The sequence below is a fragment of the Danio rerio genome, chromosome 17 (assembly GCF_049306965.1).
Source record: "Danio rerio strain Tuebingen ecotype United States chromosome 17, GRCz12tu, whole genome shotgun sequence".
Taxonomy (NCBI): Eukaryota; Metazoa; Chordata; class Actinopteri; order Cypriniformes; family Danionidae; genus Danio; species Danio rerio.
Genome location: NC_133192.1, coordinates 35,207,193 through 35,226,762, shown reverse-complemented (window position 1 = coordinate 35,226,762; position 19,570 = coordinate 35,207,193). Strand labels below are relative to the sequence as shown.

Sequence of the window (19,570 nt, the reverse complement as noted above, 5' to 3'; positions counted from 1 at the left end):
CTTCGGGCCGTCAGCCTCTCCATCTGATTCTGCTGAGCTCTGTTTCCTCCCCTGCGGTGCTGTCTGTTCCTCACTGACCTGCTATACACACTCCATTCATACCCTGAGCCAATGATACATGCAGAGTCACATGAGATTAAATTATAGAGGAAAGCAATTTCAAGAACATGCCGGAAATATCCTTGATAAAAGAAGAAAGTAGCCCATTATACTTATACAGTTGAAGTCAGACTTATTAGTCCCCCAGTTTCTGTTTAACAAAGAGAAGATTTTTTCAACACATTTCTAAGCATAATAGTTTTAATAACTCATTTCTAATAACTGATTTATTTTATCTTTGCCATGATGACTGTAAATAATATTTTACTAGATATTTTTCAAGATACTTCTATACATCTTAAAGTGACATTTAAAGGCTTAACTGGGTTAATTAGGTTAGCTAAGCAGGTTAGGGTAATTAGGCAAGTTACTGTATAATAATGTTTTGTTCTTAAACTATCAAAAAAAAAAAAGATTAAAGGGGCTAATAATATTGTCTTTAAAATGGTTTTAAAAACATTAAAACTGCTTTTATTTTAGCCGAAATAAAACAAATAAGACTTATATTATGAGAAATACTGTGAATGTTTCCTTGCCCTGTTAAACATACTGTAATTTGGGAAAATCAAAGAGGGGTTAATAATTCTAACTTCAAGTGTACATGTTTTTACGGGACATTTAAGTGTGTTCTTTTTGGACTATTATATATATTAATTAAAAGTTATGATAATTATCCAGTGACTACTGGGGATGGAGGGAGGTGTGCATGCATACTGTACAAACAAACTTAAATATGTAAAAATAATAATGGTTCTAATAGGGCGGCAAGGTGGCTCAGTGGTTTGCACTGTCACCTCACAGCAAGAAGGTCACTGTTTTTTTAGTCCCGGCTTGGTCAGTCGGCATTTCTATGTGGAGTTAGCATGTTCTCCCCGTGTTTGCGTGGGTTTCCTACGGGTGCTCCAGTTTCATACACATACAGGAAGGGCATCCGCTGCATAAAACATATGCTGGAATAGTTGGTGGTTCCTTCCACTGTGGCGACCCCTGGTAAATAAGATAACTAAGCCGAAAAGAAAATAAATGAATTATTATTATTATTATTATTAATACAATGTCATCAGCCAGAAATTAAAATATTAAGACATAATTAAATTTTATCCTCTGTATTTTAAATATAATATAATATCATTTTACAAAAATATTTTATTTAATTTCATTTAAAACAAATACTAATACAATTAAAGAAATGTCATTTTATTTATTTTTTTTATAATAATGATATATTTATAAAATATAATATTGTTATCATCATCAATTGTTGCTAATTCATAAATAAAAGTACAGCACAGATGCATTACTTTATTGATAAATTAGTAAGGAAACATGCTACAATAAATAAAAAAAATAAAATGATTAATTAAAATACAAAGCTAAAATAACCCACTTTTCCTTACATCTTACTTTTTTCTTAATCATAAAAATCTGTTTTGTTTTGATGTTCAATGCAAAATGTGACCTGATCTGCGATTCCCCCAAATAGAGAGCAGAAAACATGCTCATTCATTACCTTACAAAGCCCCTCTCAGATTTCCAGACACTCTGCGTTTTAATTAAGTGAATGAGGGGGAGGAAAGCAGAGAGGGAGCGAGAAAGAGAGAGAGAGGGGTCAATCAATGAGTGCTGGAGATGAATCCAAAGACATGGAGGGGGATGAGAGAAACCTGCCTCATGAGGACAACCTCAAACTCTCAGCACGTCCATACAAATTATTCAGGAAATACTCAGTGCGGGATCGATCTCTGGTAGAATAGCTGATGGCTGAATCACTTTCTATAGGAATAACTGACTGCAGAATTGATTCATATTATGATTAGTTGGATCACCTTTAATGCTCAAAGGAAAGCTGCATCACATTTGCCGAAGATGCGCTGTGAATGTTCAAACAGCAGGTGGTTTTTAACAGTTATATCTTGCAATGTCAGCATTTTATTTTGTTTAATTTTGTTTAGTGGAAACCTGGTGGCTCAGTGGTTATATCACTGTCACCTCACAGCAGGAAGGTCACTGGTTCGAGTCCTGGAGGAACCAGTTGGCATTTCTGTGTGGAGTTTGCATGTTCTCCCAGTATTTGCATGGGTTTCCTCCAGGTGTTCCGGTTTACCCCACAGTCCAAAGACATGCGGTATAGGTGAATTGGATGGACTAAATTAGCCGTAGTGTATGAGTGTGTGTGTGAATGTGAGAGTGTAAGCGTGTTTCCCAAAACTGGGTTGCAGCTGCAAGGGTATATCCCGGAATAGTTGGCGGTTCATTCCACTGTGGCGACCCCTGATAAATAAGAGACAAAGCGAAAGAAAAGAAAATGATTCTATTTTATTTGACTTAATTTACTTGTTTCAGATATTATCAGTCAATCAACATTATTTATTCAGCCCTTTAAAAAGTACCAAAGTGCAATACAGAAAAACAAAAACACAATTAAAAACATAATAAGAGACCATAAAACATCTAGAATATATAAGCAAAATGTCAACATCAGGTGTCAACAGCCAAGGAGAAAAGATGGGTTTTAGGTGTCTATATGTCATTTCCTTTACATAGATCACATAAAACATTTTTATTATTTATTTTTATTATTTAATTTTAATAATTTTACTTAATTTTTTTTATCTTGTTTAAAATTTACCCAGTTTCTTGGAATGATTTACATGGCTCTACATAATTGAGTACATCTCTTTTTGAAAATGTATATTTTTATCCATTTCTCGGTGAATATAGGCAATTTAAACTCACCTGTCCAACTGCTCGTTACCGCAAATTTCTAATCAGCCAATTACATGGGAGCAACTCAATCCATTTAACTGAGGCTATAATTAGCACAGGCTCACCAATATTGGACAATAGAAGATTGGAAAAACATTGCCTGGTCTGATGAGCCTCGATTTCTGCTGCAACATTTGGATGGTAGGGTCAGAATTTGGCGTCAACAACATGAAAGCATGGATCTATCCTTCCTGGTATCAATAGTTCAGGCTGGTAGTGGTGGTGTAATGGTGTGGGGGATATTTTCTTGGCACATTTTAGGCAGATTAGTCCCAATTGAGCATCGTGTCATTGCCACAGCCTACCTGAGTATTCTTGTTGACCATGTCCATCCATTATGGCCACAGTGTACTCGACAATGAGTTCACTGCACTCAAATGGCCTCCACAGACACCAGATCTCAACCCAATAGAGCACTTTTGGGATGTGGTGGAATGGGAGATTCGCATCATGGATGTGCAGCCGACAAATCTGCAGCAACTGCATAATGCTATCATGTCAATATGGACCAAAATCTCTGAGGAATATTTCAATACCTTGTTGAATCTATGCCACGAAGAATTGAGGCAGTTATGAAGGCAAAAGGGGGTCCAGCCTGGTACTAGAAAGGTGTACCTAATAAAGTGGCCGGTAAGTGTATATTTGAATTTGAACAAAACAGATTAATTACATGGATATATTTATTATAATATTTTAGTTACCGAACATATTTAGAAATAGAAAGATACACTTAAATTTATGCGAAATATTGGGAAAAAAATTCAACAAAAATGTAAATAAATTAGCTTCTTATTGAAAGTATATATTTAAATGAGAGATTTGTGAGGGGTGTACTCATATATGATGAGCACTATTCGATTAACTGATGGTTGAATCAGTTTCTATAAGAATTACTGGCTCTACTGACTGACTTGAATCTCTTTTTTCTCAGTAAAGCTGCGTTGAATTTGCAGAAAGCACAGATGCGCCATGAATGATCAAACAGCAATCTGTGTTTATGTTTTGCGGCCTCAGTTTTATATATCCATGTGTGTCCACAGAAAGGGCTTTTGCTGTAATAACATCAAGATGAAAACTGGAAAATAGCACAAAATCCTCCACTTCAAGTCAAGTTGGAGCATAGAGGCTTTTTTTTTTTTCATTACCGAGTGGAAATAAGAGTCACACTCATTATTGTTTTCTTTTTTGGGGTCTGATGGATACCTGTTACCACAGCAACAATAGTTAAATATATACGTAAATGCAGTGTATTCATCAGCTCTTAGCAGGCTTCTGAAGCCTTTTGAGTAAACCTGCTTGGTTTCTGTATTCTTTTTGAGTGCAAGTCACTTCAGCTGAATAGTTTGACACATTAACTAATATTTATAACCATACTTCACCATTTTATAGATATAAATGATAATGATAATAAGCAAGAGGTGGGACGGCAGAGTAAAATGACCGCGGTGAAGTACGCCAGACAAAACGCAAATACTGCTAAAAGACGTTTACTTACACTAACAGAACAACGAATATGATGTACATAAACCGTCAGCACAGTGAAAAACTACTGACACAGACTTCTATATGCAAAATATATATATATATATTAATAAGCCAAACCACATGGACCGGATGATTTTCAGCTCTGCTAACTCCAACAAGTGCTACAGAGATCACGTGGTGGATCAGTGTTTTAAAAATGTTCCAGATAATCTGTTCTTAAGTCTATCACACTAATACTTTAACTTATTAATTATAGAAGTAATATTTATTATTTACCTTCATAATCATGTTCAACTCCTGTTTCTGTCCTACTGTATGATTAGTAATTTTGTTATCAGTTTTTTATGCCAGTGGCCAGTCCCCTGGGTTAAAGGGACTATTAAGCACCTCTGTAAACACTTCTCTTTAGGAAAGGCTTACCTCTCCACTCAGTCCCCAGTGAAAGAGTTTTTTTCAGCAGAGGACATTGTAAATGTGCAAATACCTAAACATAGATATGCTGATATTGCTTTTTAAAATGTAAAATCCCAGCACAATCACAGTTTTAGTTTATTTGTATTAATGAGTCTTCTTTAGTTTGTATTATTTGTTAAATCTTTTTTAGCAATTTAATTATAGCAGAAAATGTATTATTTTGCAAAAAGCAGCATTAAGGAAAATATGAAAAGGTTCTTGTTCACTTTAAATTTGTTTAAAAACTTTTTGTTTAAAAATCATCACTAAATTGAGAATCGTGAGATAAGTATTGTGATTCGTATCGAATCATGAGTCAGGTGAATCGTTACACGAAATGTTGAATGAATTGCAATACATTTTTTGAACAGAGGCAGGTTTACAGGCGCAAACTCGCTTTACCTGCACATCAGTGGCAAGCAAGAGGTGGGGTGGCAGAGTAAAAACGCAAAAAAACTGTTGATAAGGCAAACCACATGGACTGGATAATTTGTAGCTCCTGCTAGCTTAGAAGAGTGCTACAGAGATCACACAGTGCATCAGTGTTTTCATAGCGAACGTATAACTATGGACTGAAAGAGAAAGGTGTTCTGTTACAGAAGCAGGTAGTAGATTATTTTGCCCTCTCCTTTTCAAATTGGTTTATGCATATTTTAACAATTATTATTATTATTATTATTATTATTATTATTATTTTACAATTATTATTAATGCTTATTATTATTGAATACTTAAAAAGTGCAAAATTATCTCTTAAGTGTACCAAACTGATACTTATACTAATGAATTACACAAGTAATATTTATTATTCACCTTCATAATCATGTTCAACTCTTGTCTTTATCCTATTTCATAATTAGTCATTTTATTATCAGTTTTTTTATGCCAGTGGCCAGTCCCCTGGAGCAGAGGGCCATTGAGCAATGACCACTTCTGTACTCGAGAGGTACAGAGTTTTACTGTGAAGAGTTTTTTTTTCAGCAGGGGACAATGTAAATGTGCAAAGACCTCAGCTTATGCCAGAAAACAGAGACATGCTGATATTACTTTTTAAAACTGTAAAATCCCAGCACAGTCACCACAGTTTTAGTTTGTTTGTATTAATGATTCTTCTTTAGTATGGCCACAGCCACATCACCCTGCAGCCCAAGACCAGTAACTCACTGAAGCTAACCAGGGCTGAGCCTGGTCAGTACCTTGATGGGAGACCACATAGATAAACTAGGTTGCTGTTAGAATTGGTGTTAGTGGGGCCAGCAGGGGGCACTCAAACTGTGGTCTGTGTAAGTCCTAATTCATCAATATAGTGAAAGGGATGCTATACTATCAATGAGCGCTGTCTTTCGAATGAGACGTTAAACCGAGGTCCTTAGTCTTTGTGGTCATTAAAAATCCCATGGCGCTTCTTGTAAAGAGTAGAGGATTAACCCTGGTGGTCAATTTCCCTCCATTGGACCTTACCCATCAAGGCCTCCCAATCATCCTTATCCGCTGAACTGGCTCTATCACTATCTCTCCACTCCCCCTATAGCTGGTGTAGGATGGGCGCACTGACACCGTTGTCCTGTGGCTGCTGTCACATGTGCAGCATTTAAGAAAAAAAAAATTAAAGGGCTCTTCACCTTAAATTAGTTTCAAATAAATTTGTTAAAAAATTGTGACTAAATCATATCATGAGATTAGTATTGTGAATCGTGAGTCAGGTGAATCATTACATCCCTGCTCAGATGTTCAATTAGCATGTTTCATTAGTTTGTTTATTCATTCATGCAGTCAGTTAGTTATTATGTATTTATAACTTGCCTCATATGCTTCTCTTATTATTCTTTTAAAGAAATAATCATCCTTTGATTTGAGAAAAACTGATGAGAAATATTTGAGCTCACATTTAAATCCATGCTGACCTTTCTTGATTTGTTTAGCTAAAGTGTTAAGCTCACTCTGGAAACTAGTGTAGACACTTGCAGTATAACACCACTAGGATGTTACACTAAGTGGAAACATCTGAGAAGCATTAAACCTGTTAATTGTGCATGATTTAATCCCACTGGACAAATGATTGAGATATTATGGCGATCTCATTTGTCACAAGATGCAGCTGCAGTGCAGCATCCTCATGTGCAATTTATGCTGTGTGCAGCTGTGTTCACTTTATCAGCCATTAGCAAACACAGAGGACTGTGCAGCTTTTGCCTTATGGGCTGCTGTGAGTGTAAAGGGTTTGTCTGCTGCACAGGAGGTGAATATTCCTCATGTGTGTATTGATTGGCCTGATGAGCTCGCTCTCTACTACTCCAGACACTTATTTGCTCCCATGTGTTTTGCCACTTTAATTAAACTCTTGATTTAATGCTCTCACTCCATTGCTCTCTTCACTTACAGTACAGTGCTTTGGGGGAGAACTGTGAGTGCAAATGTGGCTGATAAAACTATTCCATAAACGACCACAGAAAGGGCAGATCTTTTAGCAAAACCCCTACTATGAGAAACACTTTTCTTGCAAATTCAAATGGTAACAATTGAAGGGGTGTTCATTAGACTGTCATGACACCTTTACAGTCATGAATACGAATGACATTTTATGCATGCTTATGAAAACGTGTCATTATCTCAGTTAAGTCATTTTAAATACAAATGTGACATTGTTAAAGATTCATTTATAACAGAGACGCCCGGGGCTTAATTTGTGCTGGAACACACCAGATCCGGATCCAGCACCTCTGAAATCTTAGCGATTTTAGCTATCCTCCTCCTCAACCACTCTTTTTTCCCGTCCACTGTTCACTTTCACTTTCTTTCGCGACTTCCCAACCCTCTTCACTTTCATCCACGACAACCCCCCCATTCTTCACTTTCAACTTTGATCCTTTGTCCGTGACACCCCTCTATCCAACGCCTTACCCACTGCACCCCTAGTTGATATAAAGCAGTGTTTTCTAGTTATCTTTAAATTGTATTGAAAAATTAGGAAATTATCCATGGCAATATTTACCTCTGGCCCACTAGCTTCTATTAAGTTTGGTTTTTGGCCCTTCATAAGGAACATTTTGGGCACCCCTGATTTTTAACCGCTTGAAATTACTAAGAGAACATAACTTGTCATAAATTTCTCATAAACATGATTGTCATTAGGCCCATGTAATTGTGTTATAAATATTATAACAATTTCATTAATATTTTTTTCAACTGAACTAGAGTAATACAGATTTAATTAGTCATTAAAATGTGTTATTGTTAATAAAACATATAAATATGTTAATAACACTGCATTAATGAGTACTGACACTTTTTCTGAGAAACTATTATGAAAAATTTTGTTTCGCTTAAAAAAGTAATCAGAAAAATATTCACGACAAAATTATGTATATGTAATAATTTTGCTGGAAATTCAAATCTTGAAAAGCTGTAATATTTTTTAATGTAGTGTTTTTTGAGGTTTTAAAAGTGCTTAGATTTTAGTTAAAGTTTAACTATTTAAATTATATATATATATATATATATATATATATATATATATATATATATATATATATATATATATATATATATATATATATATATATATATATATATAATTTTTATTATGTCTATTTTTAATATGTCTATGTGGGATCTGCCTGTTTTTTTTTTTTTTTTTTTTTTTTTAACATGTGCACTCTGCTTAAACAGTGATTCACCAGTATGAACCAAACCATACTTTGAGCTAGACTTCATTGTAGGGATAAAAAGGGATAGTAGGGGAACAGTGGGATGAAGGGGAATAAAATTGAAGGATACATTAAGTTAAGGATAAATTATAGGATAAACAGTGATTAGGTAGGTAGTTTGGTTGGGCATCCTACAATAATGGCCAGAGACTCATAGTGGGATTACCGTCTCTGTAATATATTGGTAAAGTGATTGGACTCCCAAATTCAACTTAGGAGGGAAGAGAGGGTTATAAGGTTTGTTAATGGGAAGCAAGAAAAAATAGAGGAAGGGAGGGGTGTTCGAGACAACGAGAAGAACAGTGCTAGAGGCAGTGTTGCCAACTATTTCAAATAAAAAGTAGCTAAAGCCTGCCCGATTTAAAAAATTTTTTTTTTAAATAAACTTTTATTTAGAAAAGAAGAAATGTACAATATAAATCAAAAAATAATTTGTAGGAGACTGGAACACAAGTACATACAATTACAAAGTGATAAGAACAATAAGTAACAATAAGTAATAAAAAGAGGAAAAAAGAGAACAAAAAAAGAGAAAGGGAACGTACAAAATTAAATAGAAATCACAGAAAGCATTAAAGACTAACTTACTGGAACCATAATATTTTTTATGAGTTTCTATTAACTTGCAGATTTTTTGTTGTTCAATAAACATATAGCTTTAAGCAAGGAATTAATTTCAATTTAAAAAATGAGCAAATTAGGAAGAGGATTTAAGAAATTTTTATTTGTGGATAAAGAATTTTGCATAGAATATAAAAAAGCTATATATATAAATATTCTTCATTTTTATTGTTGGGACTAGAATAAATAATATCTTATAATTTAAAGATTTGTTTTGTTGATTGTGATTTATTCAAATAATTATATAGATCTGACCAAAATTTTTGTAAGATTTTACAGGTAAAAAAACATGTGAGTCAAAGTTTCCTCATTATCCTGACAGAAGGAACAAATATCTGCAATATCAGTAAATTTTGAGATAAATGCATTAACTGGGTATATTTTGTGTAGAATTTTAAAATGGATTTCCTTTGCTTTGTTTGGGATTACATGAATAGCCATGTTCTTTTCCAATCAATATCTTCTATTAACGCTGACCAATATGATTTCCCTCTTGGAGCAATTAGATTTTTTCGTTGGAGAATTCGAAGAATAAGTAAATCCTGCCTGAAAAGTAGCATCACAAAGGTCACATGTTAATTTGCATATCAGTGTCGTCATCACATAGTATCTGACAAGCGTAAGCTCGTCATGTCTCTACTCTCTGAGGCACCGTCTATCATATTATATTAAAGCATTAGATCCAAATGCATAATAAATAGGTTCTAAATAACATATTACTTTGCGTTATGACGTCATTGCATAATCGCAACTCAAAACTACATCTTTACATAGTATACAACATAATGAATGTTTTCTCAAATTGACTGGCCAACTCAGCAAAGACATTATTTGAAATATTTCCATTTAGATTCGTATGAAGAATATAGTTGACTATTTGTAAAAGTAATACAAACAATTCTTAATAAGAACTTTTTGATTTTTAAATATAACGCTGATAATGAACAGTTGAATTCTTTTAAACAATCACAGCTTGTGTACTTACTCTTTTTAATTGTGAAATTAACACATTTGTGAAAGTGACAAGAATTATAGCACTACTGGAATTTATTGCTACCTAAATTACCAACAATTATACATGTTAACAAATATCAGTAAATTAACAGTTATGAAAAACAATCTGAGCTAACAATTTACTTTGAGTGAAACCTGCAACCATTGCCCTTTTGCAAGTCAACTCCATGAAGACAAAATGTGTGAAATTAAAATAAATATAAATTTGAGATGAAAGATAGTTGCATTTAAGAGAGTTAATAAACTTAATTCAGTGTTGGGATTGCAGTAAAACATTCTATTCAAATATTCGTTGGAATTCTATACTGCAGAATACTAAAACTAGTATCATCTGATATAATGCAGTATGAAGTATGTAAATATGCAATTAGTGCCAGAAAACTTTTAAAATGCATCTGGTAAGTGCTTTAATAAAAGTGCTTAAATTTGACTTTGAAAAATGTGTAAGATGTGCTCTGCGTCATGACAGTCATGTTTATGAGAGATTTAGGTTATGCTATACTGTCTTGGTAATGTCAAGTTGTCATGACAAAGACAGGTAATGATGTATTTGTTTGTGTCAAGTTGTCATAACAAAGACATCTCAAACAATGTTATCTTTGCATTTAAAATGGCATAACTGAGTGAAGAAGCATGTAGACGTGTCTTTCATATTCATGATGTGTCATGTTATGATTATAAAGGTTACATGACAGTCTTACGAGCACCACCTTCTCGTGCTATCTAGTCTTTAATGCTTTATTTAATATAAAAATAAAAAATCCCATGTAGTTGTAACGCCGGGGGATGACACTCACAACAGAAGGTAAGATCCACAATGCAGGTTTATTCAGCATCAGGCAAGCAATGATCAAACAGGTCCAAATGGGTATATGCAGGCAATTCAGAATCGTAGTCAGTAAACAGGCAAAAGGTTAGAAGGAAGGCAGCTAAACAGAAGATAAACTAGGCTAGGGTCTAAACACGGAGAAACAAGACAAGGAGAAAAGCGTTGTAATTTCACTGATAGCGAACAAGACTCGGCAAACTGGATGGGTTAATGAGTGGCTTAAGTAGTGAGTGCAATTAGTCTCTGACAAGGCTCAGGTGGTGAGAATGTAATCAGTCTAGATGAGTGAGCATGTGTGAGTGTGACCGGAGAGCATGTATGAATATGTAGTCCAGGAGAAGGCGGAAGTGTAGTCCATGGTTTGTTGTGTGAGAACCAGCGATCTATGGAGAACGATCACTGGTTATCGTGACAGTAGTAAAGGAATAGAGTTCTTATTCAGGAACCCTGTTGTTCCACTGCATTTAACATTATGTCGTCATCATAAAAACAAATCAATCATTTTTCTTTTAGGCAGAAATCTAACAAACGATGTTCTTTTAAAGCCCTGGGAGAGAAACTCAATTAGATTAAATTAAACCAAATTGGAAAGTACTTCACAACACTGGCTGACAGCACATTTGAGCATTGTCTTTTGCTAAATTAAAAATAAAAGTGGTGTATTTGACAACAAAGAAAGAACGTTAAAATAATATGACTTCATTGTGTAGGCATGGACCAGATACAAAAATAGGTCACAGTGCTGTTAGGCAGAAACAGATTTAAACATTTTCTCCATTTTGTAAACAACTGAACAGACACTTACACAAATAAACCCCTTAAAGACATGAAATCTACCAAATTTACAAACATACCAAATATCTGGACACATAAAACTGAGAATGTCTAAAAAGCTTAACAATTATACCTTTTTCATAGGATATGTATATGAAAGTGTAGATGTAACAATGTTTGAGCCACTTTTCTTAAACATTGTAGATTCATTCGAGTTATTATTGTAGCTAATAGGGTGAGAAATACTGTAGGAACTATATTCACCGGTCCAGGAGGGCCCACAACAATTATGGTAGGATTGATGAGGTGTCTGGTAATTAAGTTAATGTGTTTTACATCTAAATGCAAAGAAGAATCCATATTTCATGTTTTGTTTGACAAATTCAGCGTCTAAATCTGTGGTTTCCTCCATCCTCTCTAAAGTAAACAGTTCAATCTTCTGCTCAGCTGCACGTTCTGAAACTGAATAGATGAGAAGTTCATGAGGTCACAGAGTCATGTTGTCAGAAATGAAAATCTGTGCGCTAGAATAGAAAAGAAAGGAGAGGAGAAGGAGTCTGGAAGCAGTGTAGAGGCAAAGTGCAATTACTGAAATAACCAAATACTGTTCTGAGCAATCATGTACAGAGAAATCATATACATTAAATTACTGCACATATCAAGAATAACAACATTCATTCATTCATTCAGTCATTTGTTTTCTTTCAGCTTAGTCCCTTTATTTATCAGAGGTTGCCACAGAGGAATGAACCGCCAACCTATCTAGCTTATGTTTTACGCAGCGAATGCCCTTCCAGCCGCAACCCAGCACTGGGAAACACCCATAAACTCTCACCTTCAAACACATACACTAAGGCCAATTTAGCTTATTTAATTCAACTATAGCGCGTGGATTGGACTGTGGGGGACTGTGGACTGTGTTTTTTTTTTTTTTTTTTTTTTTTTTTTTAACATTAATTACATTTATTATTATTATTTAAAGCCAAAAGTATAACAATAAGCAACCGCAACAACAGGGTTTGAGTCTGATGAAGAATGGTTCCAAAAAGCAAAAGACAAATAATAAAAGAAACAAGTAAATAACAGGGTGAGAACTTGGTAAGATTTAAAAACGTGATAAAAATCAGGCGGCCGCCAAGGCTCTTTTGAAAACATTTTGGATTGCTTTTAAAAACACTGTCTGTTGGATTTAGGAAAGGGGTGATCAGGCCAATCTGTGCTTTGGAAAACACTGGTATATATATAACTAACAGCTGTGACAGTTTAGTAAAAGATAGTAGTTTATAATCAGATAATCAGTTAAGATAATCAGTTTTTAACTATATTATATATTGTTTAAATGATTAATTAAAGTAGGCTAATTCATTTTAATGTGATATTATTGTTTGCTTTTTTATATTTTAAAAAAAAGCAATTTTAACCAAGTATGATAAGATTAAGATCCTGAATTGGTTTATTACACTCAATCCTACAATTAGACGGTCCATTATGTTTTCTTTGTTAATGTGGGCACATGAATAAAGTCATAAGTGTCTTTAACCAATTATTCTTATTTACATAATCTGAGTTTAGGAACTGCAGATATGTTAAAATGATCGTTATGATATGACTGAAATGGGAAACCATTTTTTTAAAAATTCAATAGGTGGTGATTCAATGCTAAGGAATTAGTTAGTTACCATATATGGTTTGCCTAAATTGTGTGTGCTAGATTGTGTGTGCCTAAAACATGTGTGGTTCTGCGGTTCTGCAGCTGGATATATCTCCTTGCAAGAGAAATTTGAGATCTAAAAAAAGAATACACAGTGGCCTCTGGTGGATTCACAAAAACTAAAACTACGAGAAAACATACCTCCTGGGACAAATTTCGCGATCTCCATAAATATATATAGTGGTGCGTATCAATAATGAGCTGGGGATTTACCTGTTTCGGTAAAAATTAAGTCAACACTCTAAATAAAGCTGCATATTCCGATGCAATTCGGAGGAACTTCAATATCCTAATAGATGATGGTTGACATATAGTTGCAAAGTTGTTTAGTTAAAAAAAATGTATATGTTATCAAGATGAAGTGTTCCAAAGCTGATCATGTGAAGCATAATAATCCATCACACGTGGATTCAGAATGCCTACACTGTAACAAATACAGGATTCCACATAATTCACTCATGTTGACCCAACACAAATCGATTAAGTTGACTTAACACTTTTAACAAATTTATGTGGATTGAACATAAAAAATTAAGGTGTTCCAATGAAATGTCAAGAATTGTGTTTTAGCTCATTTTAATTAAGCAGTTTAAACAAGCAAAACAAAATGTTTATTGAATGTACACACACTCACAAATAAAGTACATAATGTGAAACAACATTTCATAGTACAATAAAGTACATAGAAACTAGAAAAGTGCTCCTTTTGAAAAGATACTAGCCTTTGTACCTTTATTTCTGAGCATATATCTAAAGCTAAGTGCATTCAAGACTCAAGATAAATGCAGAGAAATTATGATTTCTGGAAGCAGCACAAAACACAGTACAAGATATACTACCTCATACACTCTATATCTTCCTTTAACATCCTCTGGCTCCATGTATTTCTCAGTGTGCTGATTTATTGTGTATGATTTCTATCTCTGTAAGATAGAAATCAATCACTTGAGAAGACTTGTGAGCAAATAGTCTCAGTGTTGGCTTCCATATTTATCAAACCTGAGCACCACTGACGTGAACTAACTAGCAATAGGAGATTGCTGTATATGAGTGGTGTGCAAAAAGTTGTTGTATTTTTAATTTCATACAAAAAAAAAGATCAACATTTATCTATTTATCATTTTTACATGATCTTCCAGCTAAAGAGGAAAATCTAGTCAGCTAATTTTGACCACAATATAAGTACTAGTCAGAATGGTTACTTTATCTGAAAGCAGTGGCTTCCAGGAAGATGGCAGCATTAAAATGTGATGTTGTTTATTTGATTTCAACACTTTGTGCCCACCTTGCATACAGAAGCTTACGGAAAAATCATATTTTGAGTATTGTCATTCAAATCAAGCCACCTCACACCTAGATATCAGAGCGATGCACACCCCTCCGCCTGTCGACACATCCAGTAATATCTCGCTTTCCAGAAATCCGAGGGTTCCCTGCTGCGTTAGACTCATCATCACTTATTATCACTCTCTCAATAGAAACTGTTGCTATGGAAGCTGGTGACTCAGAGCTCATAGGAATATTAGGGAATGATAGTCTGGCAGCTGACAGTGCTATACCTAAGTATAGAGAATGCAGCATGGCAAGATCAAGCTTAATTAAAAATTCCTGCTTTTTGCATAATTTGTATAAGTCTATCTGAAAGCATTCAGCTAAGAAGAGAACTTGAGGAGAGTCACGTGTTAAAGAAAAAAAGATGTTGAGATCATAATTCAAGCTGTATTGTGCTAGCATAGTCATTGACTGAATATGTACATGCAAAAAGTTCCCTTTTATATGTTTAAACATGAAATCCAGTGTCCTTCAACATAGCTAAAGCCTATTCAACATAAAAGCTTTAGAGGAATGTGAAATAAAGCCTAGGGTCTCATGGGGATGTTACATCTGATTGTGCTAAATTACCACAGTGACCCCTAGTGTTTAGTTTTAAAGCTTCATCAGTTGGAACAAGGTCAGAAACATTCTTTGAAGAGAGCTAATTTTTCTTTCTCTAATTCACAGATGCTCCGAGGCAGAAGAGCAGATAGAGAGTTGTGACCTCCCATTTCGCCTTCACATCTAAAAGAACTCCTGTGCACGCTCGACTCAGTTGCAGGAGTAAGAGATAACGTCCAGAGAGCGGTGTGGTATTCAGCCATGCTGTTTATATGGGTCAGCTGACACAGACAAGCAGGCTCATGTCGGTAAGGTCAGGAAGTCAACACAATCTGGCTCAGCTGCGGATACACATAAAGGTATATCAAAGCCACCTCGAATCAAAGAGATATTGATGAACTAAACTAGTGTGGAGGCAATGTGAATCTCAAAATGTGCTAAGGAACAGACACTGGACTGTGCGGAGCTTTGCTGTACGGGCTCCTCAGTCTCCATCATCGATGGACATCATTTGCACATCATGAACTAATCTTGCAACTTTTTGAAGGGTATATTTTGTTTGTTTTTTTCCTTTAATAAAGAGACAGCACCATGGTTCTGCCGCCACCTGACAAGAGGCATGTGTGTTTAACCACCATTGTGATCATGACTAGCATGGCCTTCATGGATGCCTACCTTGTGGAGCAAAACCAGGGCCCACGTAAAATCGGCGTCTGCATTATCGTCTTGGTTGGAGATATTTGCTTTCTTATAGTCTTGAGATATGTGGCGGTGTGGGTGGGAGCTGAGGTAAGGACTGCGAAGCGAGGTTACGCCATGATCCTCTGGTTCCTATACATCTTTGTTCTGGAGATCAAACTCTACTTCGTCTTCCAGAACTACAAGGCTGACCGTAAAAGTTTGGAGACGGTCGCTCGGAAAGCATTGACTTTGTTGCTGTCAGTTTGTGTACCTGGACTCTACCTTGTCCTGGTCGCTCTTGACAGCATGGAGTATGTTAGAACCTTTCGGAAGAAGGAGGACATGAGGGGTCGCCTCTTCTGGGTGGCACTTGACCTTCTGGATGTCCTGGACATTCAGGCTAATCTTTGGGAGCCACAGCGGACAGGTCTGCCCATCTGGGCTGAAGGTCTGATGTTCTTCTACTGCTACATTCTGTTGTTGATCCTGCCTTGTGTTTCTCTAAGTGAGATCAGCGTGCAGGGCGAACATGTGTCGCCTCAGAAGATGATGCTGTATCCAGTTCTCAGCTTGGTGACCATCAATATCGTCACCATCCTCATTCGAGGGGTCAACATGGTGCTGTTCCAGGACAGCCGAGTCTCGACCATCTTCATAGGAAAGAACGTTGTTGCTATCGCCACTAAGGCCTGCACCTTCCTGGAGTACCGAAGACAAGTTAAGGAGTTTCCCCCACAGGATCCTGCAGGGATTGCAATGGAGATACAGCAGAACTCTGTGCCACACAATCAAACTCTACCAAACGCCACAACCACTCTCCCAGAAGAGCCCTCACCAGCCCGTGAGGTCATTGACACGTGACCAGAGCTGACCAAATTGGCAGGACTTTGTAGAATAAAACATTCGTGAGTTCAGACCAGATGAAGTAGACTTATTTTGGTCCCTTTGCTATTGAGCAAAGAGTTCTGCTCTAAGATTACTTCTTTGAAGGATGTTTTTAAAGCCCTGCTCATCTAGGCTGAGGCCATTGATGCTCACATGCACAAATGGCAGCTCACAAGATCTTGCTTTTAACCGGATTTTGTAATTTCAAGCTGTTTTGTGATGTTAGATATGGGGTGTTTTTAAAGAGATTTGTGTGATCGTGACTCACCTTGCTCCCCCACATGGAATCTGCTTAGATTTCTCCAGAATCTCATCATTTTCAAAGATCTTCAAAGCTCTTTGTGTGTTATTTTATAACATATTTTGGCTAGTCTTAATATGCTTTCAGATGTCATTGAGAGGCCAGAACTCTCAACTCAATGATTAAACCCATTTTATACAATTCTGCAGATCTTCCCACATAAAATCAGTGCTTAAAATGTAAGGAAATTCCCATCTGGGTTTGCAGATGAGTAAAGAAAAACCAAGAATACCAAGTTCAGAAATACATCCACTCCTCCTACAGATTTAAGGCAAGAAGTGAACTTTAAGTGAACTTAAATATGTGTTTTGAAGATTTTTGTGATTTTAAGATGAAAATGATCCTTTGCGTGTTAAGTTGTGAACATGTTTTTAGCAAAACAACTCTCACAGGATTTATTTTCCAGAAATAACTCTCACATGATTGTTTTTTTTTCATTTGGGAACAGAACACTTTTTAACTAGCCAAATTTTTATTTCAAGTTTTGTATGTGTAGAAAAGAGGACAAAAGAGAGTTCATTAAAAGCAGATTATACTTGATGATAACAATTAATATACAATACAGTCATGTTTTTAAAGAGGACAAATGTATTATTATTATTATTATTATTATTATTATTATTATTATTATTATTAATCTAGTTTCTTTTTTCTTTTAAATGTGACATTTTGAATGTTGCAAAGTGTAATAAAACCTCAATAATCTCAAAAAACTGTGGTTTGTTTGAAATTGAGCTGCTGAAATATGCATTACACTTCAGCATTTGCTTTGGTTTTCAAGGCCACTTAACTGATAACCATAAACACAGCGTTCACTCCCACAGCCAGCCAACACTCGTGTCAGAACCACTGAGAAACAGCAGGACTGGTTGATTCTGCATGAGCTCTGAAACGCAGTTCCACTTGGTGAGAATGGGGTGCAGAAAGCAATTTGGCTACTGCTGATTGGCTCTGGCTGCCATGTAGGCCAGCTGTACGGAGTGATAAATTACAGTTCCTGTGATCCTCAGCCCTCTCATCCATCTCAGCGTTATAGAGTTTCTATAGGCTTCCTCACCAAGAGGCCTGAACAGCAGGAAGATTTCCTACACCGCAGTTCTCAGTCCTAACAGAGATGCCATTTCTAGGGAGCTGTAAATTGTTGGCAGCTGACACCTAGACACTTTTGACACTTGGAGATAAATGTTGAACTCTGCCAGTCACTTCAGCGGAAATATATTATCCCCAACAAACAGCCTATACATCACTTCTTGGATGCTGAATAGTAGCCCCTTGGGATTCACGAGAAGAGTTTTAACAACACCTCCTAGCGCTGCCTGCAGTACTTGACCTTTGTAAGGCCATTTAAAAAAAAAAAGGAATATAAACATTGTGGAATTCCAACAAATGCACCTGAAGCAGCGATTCAGCTGTCGCAGTCTCTGGCGTCAGAGATTTCCTCATACTTCAAGCCTCTCCAATCAGTTGATTAATCGCCTGCTAGCTCGAGGCTAATGAGGTCATGAGGGTGTATTTAACCATGGCCCTATTTAATTTTCTGCTGTCAGAACATTAAAAATTCCATTTTAAGCACATCATAATTCGGCTTGGCGATAAATTACTAATATCATCATGGGAGGCCCTATCTCCGCTGACACATAGCTCAATTTACCAGCTTGCTTCACTTCATGGTACCTTTACAGAGTATCAAAAATCTATTCATCTTGGAAATGTTTTGTCGTATCAAGCATGTAGGCAACTTGTTACTTAAAGTTTTATTTTTGTCACATGTAATCTCTCTCTATACAGGCACTAAAGCAATCACTAATGAAGTTGGCAAGAACATGATTTGTGAGATTAATTCAAAACTTGGTCTTACTGGAAAATTTACATTTAAAGGTGCAGTAGCTGATTGTCTTTAGAAACGTTCTTTGAAAGTTTTTTCACAGTCCAATTGTAATGATTAAATTAAATGATCTAAATGTATTTATGTATATGTATTTTTATATTGTGGGTAAGGCATAAGACTAAAAAATGTTCATCCAAATAATTAATTAATTATTCCCATAATTCTGATGAGTAGCCCAAAGTGTCTGTCAGCAAATATAGATTTAAACAACTGCACACCTGTTTACGCAGATATGTAGACATGAGTGACAGTGCTAAAAACAAATGCTCAATCAAAACATTTTAAAATCCTAAACTATTTTTGGAGTTACATTTGGACACTGGAGGAAGGATGACACTATGGCTGAAGTGTTTCTTTTAGATAGGTGACGTTATGATTTAAAACTATTTTATTCACACAAAGCTTATACAGATTGTGTTGTTATGAATTGTGTTGTTACATTCAGGATTTAAAATCGTACATTTTTGTATGACTAATCCTG

General features: G+C 35.6%; 2 protein-coding genes across 2 annotated transcripts in view; both read left to right on the top strand.

Moving 5' to 3' along the window:
• tmem121aa (transmembrane protein 121Aa) overlaps positions 1–17,783 on the top strand; it is a 50,047-nt gene extending 32,264 nt beyond the window's left edge. The window contains exon 2 of the mRNA XM_005158744.6: positions 15,461–17,783. Within this exon, the coding sequence (XP_005158801.1) occupies positions 15,926–16,876 (951 nt within the window). The 5' untranslated portion in view covers positions 15,461–15,925 and the 3' untranslated portion in view covers positions 16,877–17,783. The remainder of the gene's footprint in view (positions 1–15,460) is intronic.
• Positions 1–19,570, top strand: part of LOC137488123 (uncharacterized) — a 590,350-nt gene that overhangs the window by 398,276 nt on the left and 172,504 nt on the right. The window lies entirely within an intron of this gene.